Genomic DNA, 8,714 nt, shown 5'->3' with positions numbered 1-8,714 from the left:
AGAAGGACCATGAAGTATTTTTTTTAAATTAAAAAAAATCCTTTTTAAATCCTTTGTGGTCATTCAAAGGGTCATTGTACTCAGAAAAATAAGCTTTATCGTTATGAGCAATAATATCACCAATTTAAACTTCATTTTAGGACCCAATTGGGTGCTAAAGCCCTATATAAATTTGTATGTACAACGGTAAAAAACACGATTAAAAACCATTTCTGATCACTTTTTTCATTTTTGCCAAAAAAAATGACAAGACAACATTTTTTCGATGGATCAACTATGGTCCCCTTGGAACGAGCTGTCAAGTAGGAGCTTTTCTGTCAAGAAGGACCGAGAGGTAAATTTTTCAAAATTGATTTAAAAATCCATTTTAAACTCTTTGTGGTCGTACAAAGGGTCATTGTACTCGAAAAAAAAAAGCTTTATCGCTGTAAACAATAATATCAGCCATCTAAGCTTCATTTTAGTTTTGATAGTGTGCGTGACACCCCTTTTACACAGAGTTCACACATGCTACACTCAACCCCCGGTGGTTGGTCACTTTTTCGTTTGACACTTTTTTAGTTTGTACCCCGTTGGTTGGTCAAAGTCAAACTAAAAAGTGACGAACTGTCACTTTTTACACGGCGCTCAGGCACACTATCAAAACAAACGTTTGGTAGTGTGTGTGAACTCCGTGTAAAAGGTGTGTCAAACTAAAACGTGACCCCGTTCGTTTGACAACAGTTGGTGTCAAACCATCGGGGTTTGAGTGTACCAAACGTTTGTTTTGATAGTGTACGTGAGTGCCATGTAAAAAGTGACAGTTCGTCACTTTTTAGTTTGATGTTGACCACAGAGTAACCCAGAGTGACCAGTCCGAAGAAACGTCATTTAATTTTTTGGCTCCATAAGGTTTGCTGGTAGCAGGCGTGCGATGTACCTGCGATGTACCACAAAGTTGAACCAAAAATCAAGAGGCAGTGGTAACTCTGTCTTACTCTGTGCTTTGACCAACCAACGGGGTACAAACTAAAAAAGTGTCAAATGAAAAAGTGACCAACCATCGGGGGTTGAGTGTAGGTACTAGAGTGTAACAAAAATGACTTTTTGGCGGACATTCAGGGGTTTGTTCCGGTGGGCATACTGTGCCCAAATCCCAAATATGAGCTTGATTGGACGTAACAGGAGCTGGCGCTCCGCCCTTCAATTTTAAATGGGATTTAACCCGTAAAAAAAGATTTTTTCAAAAATGTCAATTTTTGAGGCATTTTGGCCACTGAAGCGTTTACCAAAAACATTACTGGCGTGTAGGCCAGATCCTTGCGCATCTTTTGTTATATATATCATTGAAGTTTGGAGCACCCTGGAGCTCGGTACAGACCTTCAAAGTTTGGCATTTTTTCGAAAAACCGGCCCCGGCAAAAAAGATATGCGTCGCGTCTCGCGACGCCCGAGACGCCATTTGATTTTGCTGGGACCGATTTTTCGAAAAAATGCCAAACTTTGAAGGTCTGTACCGAGCTCCAGGGTGCTCCAAACTTCAATGTTATATATACCAAAAGATGCGCAAGGATCTGGCCTACACGCCAGTGATGTTTTTGGTAAACGCTTCAGTGGCCAAAATGCCTCGAAAATTGACATTTTTGAAAAAATCTTTTTTTACGGGTTAAATCCCATTTAAAATTGAAGGGCGGAGCGCCAGCTCCTGTTACGTCCAATCAAGCTCATATTTGGGATTTGGGCTCAGTATGCCCACCGGAACAAACCCCTGAATGCCCGCCAAAAAGTCATTTTTGTTACATCCTAGTAGGTACGTGGTATAAACCATTTGACCGCTGTTAGTAGAGCGAATTAGCGAATCCGCTCTGTAACATTTAAATTAAATGTGTCCTGCCCAACGATGCCAGATTATTTTTTGGGAAATCTGTATTTTCTTAAAAATAAATCTGTATTTTATCTGTATCATGTCGAATTCGAAGCCATAGAAGAAATTTTTAATTTTTTAACAGCAGATTTAAGCTTTTTAATAACATTAAAGCATAATTAAGTTTCTATTTTTTTTAATTTTTTAAAAATAATCATTTAAAAAAATCTGAACATACAGATTTTTGTTATTTTTGAGATCGAAAAATCTGTCAAATACAGATTTATCTGTATATCTGGCATGGCTGGTCCTGCCCCTTGCTCAGCAGCAGCCTCTGGTTTAGATTAATTTCAGAATTTTAGATCACATTCGAAAGTGAAGATTTCGTTTTCACCTTCCCGAACTTGGACAGGCAGCTGTCATCGCGCGGCTGCAGCAAAACTTCTGTCATCAACAGAAAATACACAAACGTTTCGCGAAGCAGTCGCATCAGCGCTCCCGCAAATATTTCTTACCGAATAAATAGAATTTGTAATTAATCAATCCTTGCTAGACTAATATAATCGATGTTTTTACTAGACGTTGTAGTTCCATTAGTGATGTAGTGAATTAGAATACAAATTTTTATAAAAAATTAATTAATCGCCCGCGTAGTGTAAAAAGATTACGGAAAACTAATCTAACCTAAAAAAAAGAAATCCGGAGCAATGTCCTACCTTTCCCGGCGCGAGCTGGACGAGCTGCGTCCCAGCTTGAACAAGATTGTGTACAAGGTGCTGGGCGAGACGGACTCTTCGGTGCTGTCCACGCTGGAGAGCAATCTGCACAATGGATTCGACCGGCGGAAGTTGATCGATAAGCTGTCGTCGTTTGTGGACGGGAAGAAAGCTTCCCGGCTGTCGGACAAGGTTGAGGACTTTCTAGACGGACTGAAGACGTCCTCGCACCGGTCCAAAAAGCGAAGTCATGAGGAGGATCCGCGCGAGAGGGACACCAAAAAGGTGAAGACAAAGTATGAGGACGACGGGAGGAAGGGATCGGGTGAGGAGAGGGCGAGTAGGAAGGAAGGGAACGGGTCAAAGGAGGTCGTCCGGGAACCCCCGAAGGAGGAACGGGTGCCGGCGCTGAATGCTTCCTCGAACCAGATCAAAATGATGATGGAAAATGCTCAGAAGGAAATTGAGGAGAGGAAAAAGAAGCTGGAATCGATTAAGGCGGCGAAAGCTCCTCCGGCGTCCGCAGTGGCCGCAGCAGCTGCCGTTTCGGCGAAGATTTCTGCTGCAGCAGCGGTCAGTGCGGCAGCTGTTCCGGCGGCGCCTGCTGTTCCAATGGATCAGGACCGATCGCGCAAGATAGCTCAACTGCAGGAACAGATTCGTGCCAAACTGTCCGGGACGTTGGCAGCGGTTCTCCCGCCAATCATCCAAGACAAACCGAAACCGCTGATTTTGGACGCCGAAGGTCGCACCGTTGACGGCAGTGGCCAAGCGGTTGAAGTCCCAAAATTGACACCCACGCTGAAGGCAAACATCCGCGCGAAAAAGCGAGAAACGACCAAAAGTCACCAGGCGGAAAAGCACCACCAGGAAGAATCCGCCGAGGCGCACTTTTTCGACGACCGGATCACCGTCAAACCGGCCGTGCGGAACAAGCGAGCGTTGCGCTTCCACGAACCGGGCAAGTTCCAGCAGCTCGCCGAACGACTCCGCATGAAGTCTCAGCTGGAGAAGCTGCAGAATGAAATTTCACAAATTGCGCGTAAAACCGGCATTAGCTCGGCCACGAAGCTGGCCCTGATTGCGCCCAAGGCGGACACCCACTCGAACGAAGTGCCCCAGATGGAGTGGTGGGATTCGGTTATTCTGACCGACGATTTGAACACACTGAACAAGGAGGGCAAAATCTCGATCCGCGAGTCGGCAATTACCAACCTGATCGAGCATCCGACGCAGATGAGACCACCGAGTGAGTATCTTTGTAATACTATATGGGATCGGGGTTGTCGTTTCACAGTGTTTTGGCGTGATACTTAAATGCCACTGACCTCATTCTGAGACAGAAGCGATTTTATCAATATTTAGCGTGATGTGATGCCAGCTTCCCTTTTGAATAATGGCAAATCGAATTTATTTTATTGTAAATAAAACTTACTTGGCGTATTGTACCCAGTTAACTCAATTAGAATTCTGAAACGGAATTCAATTCGAATCGTTTACGTATTCCGTTTCAAACGCAACAACCGATTCCGTGTACGTCCTGGAATACGTAAACGATTCGAATTGAATTCCGTTTCAGAATTCCGATTGAGTTGACTGGGTAGCAGCGTAGCAGGCCAAGGGGTGGATAATACTCATCGGTTGACGCCCAGGCGAGGAACATCCCGGAAGGAGCCCAACTACATCCGTAGTGCTGTTGGATCATCTTGGTCAAAACAGTATGGCTCTGGTTCCTTCCAAGTGTCATTTTTTCTTACCTCCACGTTGGCTTGGTTTAGTCATCATGATGACAAGGTATAACCTAGCAGGTGGCCTGTGGAAACGGCTCGTAAACCTTTGACCGCGGATCAGAGTCGAGACGGCTGAAAAAAAGGGGCGCGACAATGTGGGAAATGGAAGTAATTTGTGATTGTAGACGGTATTGTTTTGATTCGCAGTATGTTGAATCAACTGCTGTGGATGTACCTGAAACATCGCACAACGGGGTTTCTATTCTTTCCATTTTTATGTACCATTTATCTTCTGTTTTTATTTTGCTCAACTGATTCAAACTTATTGCCTGATTCTTCTGTTTACTATCCACAATTTGGTTTTGATTTTATTAACTCTTGATTCTCTTAACTTTCAAGGCTTTTCCACTATATTTGACTAACTAATGCTGCTGTAACAAACTGTCAGTTTTCCCTTAATTTGGTAGCAATGTCCATTCTGTTTATCATTTCTAGAGTTTTTTTTTAATAGGTCCTATAAACAAAAAAAAACTCTAGATTTGCCTTTTCTTTATATATCTATTTGAATAATTTTGCAGGCCAAGGATTGATACCTAAGAGTATGCAATGGCACTGATCTTGTTGCGTGCTCTTTGGTTGACGTCCAGGTAAGGAACATCCTGGAAGGAGCGCAACTAACTACATCCGTAGTTCTGTTAGATCATTCGAATTATCTTGATCAGAATAGTATAGCTCTGGTTCCTTGCAAGTGTCCTATTTTCTTACCTCCACGTTGGCTGTGGAAACGGCTCGTAAACCTTTGACCACCGCGGGTCAAAGTCGAGACGGTTGAAGAAAAGGAGCGCGACAATGTGGGAAAGGGAAGTAATTTGTGTTTGTAGACGGTATTGTTTTGATTCGCAGTATGTTGAGTCAACTTCTGTGGATGTACCTGAAACATCGCACAACGGGGTTTCTCTTCTCTTCATTCTCAGCTACCATCTATCTCTTGTTTTTATTTTGCTCTACTGATTCTCACTTCTTCACTGATTCTTCTATTTCATATCCATCATTTGATTTTGATTTTACTAACTTTTGATTCTCTTATCTCTCAAAGCTTTTACACTCTTTTTTACCAATTGATACTGCTGTAACAATCTTTGTTTTGTTTTTTTTTTTCCTTAAAAATATACTTTTTCTTAATATACTAGTAATATCAAGTCTATTTATCATTTGCCTAATCTTTTTTGATTTTATTGCGAATTTATTTATTTGAATAATTCTTTATCTCTCCTATAAATTATCATTACTATAATTTAAGCTTGTTTTTTATCTCTATTTATTAACTATTCGACGGTAACATTTCAAAAGGCATCATGTACATTTTGACACTTTTTGAGTTATTGCATATTCTGAAAGTACTCCTAATAATCTACCTCTCCACCTAAAATGAGCAAAAGTTACTTCAGTAAAGTCTGTTTAATCATGATTTTAAATAAAGTAACATAAATAAAATCTCTGCCATCAGCAGTCCCTGTTTATATAGCCCTGTCAACCTGTCAAACAAAAGACTACATGAACCTCGTGACGAAAAAAAAGCAACATGAACAAAGCGCCATGTACATTCGGCGAAGAAAAACCAGAAAAACGAATCATAACAAAGCGTCCCCCTCAATGACAGCAGGGTGATATAGACGTTGGTGATTTCAAAAGAAGTTATGTTTGTTTTTCTCAAATAAAATTACGGAAATAATGTTTTATTGAATTTGGATGATCAAGTATCAATAAAAGCAACGTTTTTCATCGTTTGTTATCATTAGAACATCTTATTTTGCTTTTATATTAAAATGGGAATTGAAAATGGATGCTCAACATTCAAATGCGTTTTTCTCAAAACGCATGGTTTGTACATGATGCTTTTTGAAACGTTGGCGTCGTATTGTCTTATTTTACATCTGCTACATCCAGCTTCTCATTCTTGTTCTCATTTTTATTTATTAAAATTCAATCATCATTCTCTTACTATTGATTCTTGATTTTTATAAAATATATTTTCTTTTAGCAGGCCAAGGGTGCATGATACTGATGATACTCGTCGGTTGACACACCTAGGCGAGGAACATCCCGGAAGGAGCCCAACTACATCCGTAGTGCTGTTTGGACAAAACAGCATGGCTCTTGTTCCTTGCAAGTGTCCTATTTTCTTACCTCCACGTTGGCTTGGTTTAGTTATCATGATGACAAGGTGTAACCTAGCTGGTGGCCTGTGGAAACGACTCGTAAACCTTTGACCAGCGAGGGTCAGAGTGGAGACGGCTAAAAGAAAGGAACGCGTCAATGTGGGAAAGGGAAGTAATTTGTGATTGTAGACGGTATTGTTTTGATTCGCAGTATGTTGAGTCAACTGCTGTGGATGTACCTGAGCATCGCAGAACGGGGTTTGTCTTCTTTCCATTTCGGCTAACAGCTATCTTCTGTTTATTTTGTTTCACTGATTTTCTAAAACGGCTTCTGTTTACTATCCTAAAATTTGCAGTTGTTCGATACAGCATTCGAAAGATCGCAAGAAAAGCTTTCAAATGAAGGTAAAAGCAAATCATTAAGTTCAATTATCGATTTGCTATGATTTTTTGAACATTGGCCGATCTGTAAACTGTTCCGAATATGAGGGATGACTGTACCTACCTTCTGTGGAAAAATAAATTTATATAAAAAATCAAATTTTGAAATCTTCAAGAAAACTGCTCATGGGGAGAAGAAATAAAAAAACAGGTTTTTCAAGAACCACCACCATGGGAATGTCGCATTTCTCGCTCGTCCTGCGAAGGGATACCGACGGTTGCACCCTTTTTTTGCGCACGCACGACGCATATAATTGCATTCGCCGGGGCAATGATCTTTCCTTGCGCCATTGTGCGAACGATTGTGGGAACCGCGCCAAGAAAAGGGGGACTGAATAGATCTCTTTTTTTCCCTTCTCTTCCAGACGAATCGTCCCGGCCCGTGTACCTCCCGGTGTTCCTCACCAAAAAGGAGCGCAAAAAGCTCCGCCGCCAGAACCGGCGCGAGGCCTGGAAGGAGGAACAGGAAAAGATCCGCCTCGGGTTGGAACCGCCGCCGGAGCCGAAGCTGCGCATCTCCAACCTGATGCGCGTCCTCGGCACCGAGGCCGTCCAGGATCCGACCAAGATCGAGGCCCACGTCCGCGAGCAGATGGCCAAACGGCAAAAGGCCCACGAAGAGGCGAACGCGGCCCGCAAACTGACCGACGACCAGCGGCGGGACAAAAAGGTCCGCAAGATGAAGGAGGACACCTCGCTGGGAGTGCACGTGACCGTGTACCGAATCCGCGACCTGCACGACCAGCAGGCGAAAAAGTTCAAGGTGGAAACCAACGCCAAGCAACTGTTCATGACCGGCGTGTGCATCCTCTTCCGGGACTGCTGCGTGGTCGTCGTCGAGGGTGGCCCCAAGCAGCAGAAAAGGTACAGACGCCTGCTGCTGCACCGCATCAAGTGGGAAGAGGACCTGGTGAAGAACGCCGACGGCAACGAGGTGCCCAACTCGTGCGTCATGGTCTGGGAAGGAACCGCCCAGCGGCGCCACTTTGGCGAGTTCAAGTACAAGTCGTTTCCGATGGAAAAGAGCGCGCGGGAATTCTTCCAAAAGCACCACGTCGAGCACTACTGGGATCTGGCGTACTCGGGGGCGGTGCTCGAGGCGTCCGAGGACACCTGAATGCTGCGCCGACTAGTGTAGATGTAAGTTTTTGTTTTCACTTTAAACTCGTTTTCCACAAAATTCGAAAAGAAAAAAAGAAGGTTTACTTTTTGGTTCGTATAGCGGAAAATGAAGATACCGATTGTGTTTTGCTTTTCGAGGACACATGAGAACATTGCGCGAAATAGGTTTATTACTAAATAAAGTTTTGGATGCCACTTTGGTCACTTCAAAGATGTGTAGAGAGAGAACGTGATTTAATCCGAAACTTCCCAAACAGGTCCTGTTAAAATTACACCTAGAATGTATAAAATTATGCAGAGACTTTTTCTTTCTCGAGTATAAATATCTGTGTTTCCAAAGGTCCTTCCTCTTTTGAAATATTCTGTGAGATTTTCTTTAGTTTTTTTCTTTAGTAGTCTGAAAGTTGCCTTGTGTGTTTAATTAATTAAATTGCTCGTTCCTAAAACAGAATTTGGGTTTCTCAGTGTCAGGGAAGGTATTTGCCGATGGGCCTCCAAAAAGCTTTTTTAATTTATTTCCTTCCAGTTAAGGAATTTACTATAACCATGTATGGAGCACTTGTAGATATTTTACTAATGAACAACTTTGTAGAACATTGCTTTGTTCTAAACTTAATGCTGTTGACATTAGAGCGTAAACAAAAATCCCCTCACCATCGCGAGTGAGGGACGCCGATGGTGGCATTTTTAGACATTGTTTACG

The 8,714-nt window shown here is 42.6% G+C and overlaps 1 protein-coding gene across 1 annotated transcript; it reads left to right on the top strand.

Moving 5' to 3' along the window:
- The first annotated feature begins 2,290 nt into the window (after positions 1-2,290).
- Positions 2,291-8,224, top strand: LOC120424197 (U4/U6 small nuclear ribonucleoprotein Prp3). Its single transcript, XM_039588259.1, has 2 exons — positions 2,291-3,808; positions 7,255-8,224. The coding sequence occupies exons 1-2, from the start codon at positions 2,551-2,553 to the stop codon at positions 8,004-8,006; spliced, it is 2,010 nt and encodes a 669-aa protein (XP_039444193.1). The 5' UTR covers positions 2,291-2,550; the 3' UTR covers positions 8,007-8,224.
- Positions 8,225-8,714: the final 490 nt, after the last annotated feature.

Source organism: Culex pipiens, chromosome 2 (genome assembly GCF_016801865.2).
Source record: "Culex pipiens pallens isolate TS chromosome 2, TS_CPP_V2, whole genome shotgun sequence".
Lineage (NCBI taxonomy): Eukaryota > Metazoa > Arthropoda > Insecta > Diptera > Culicidae > Culex > Culex pipiens.
The sequence above is the reverse complement of the archived record's forward strand: the minus strand, read 5'-3'. Positions and strand labels throughout refer to the sequence as shown.

Coding starts and splice junctions, on each gene's coding strand:
- LOC120424197 (XM_039588259.1), top strand. CDS start 2,551: ATGTCCTACCTTTCCCGGCGCGAGCTGGACGAGCTGCGTCCCAGCTTG. Junction 3,809..7,254: donor GACGCAGATGAGACCACCGA/GTGAGTATCTTT, acceptor CTTCTCTTCCAG/ACGAATCGTCCCGGCCCGTG.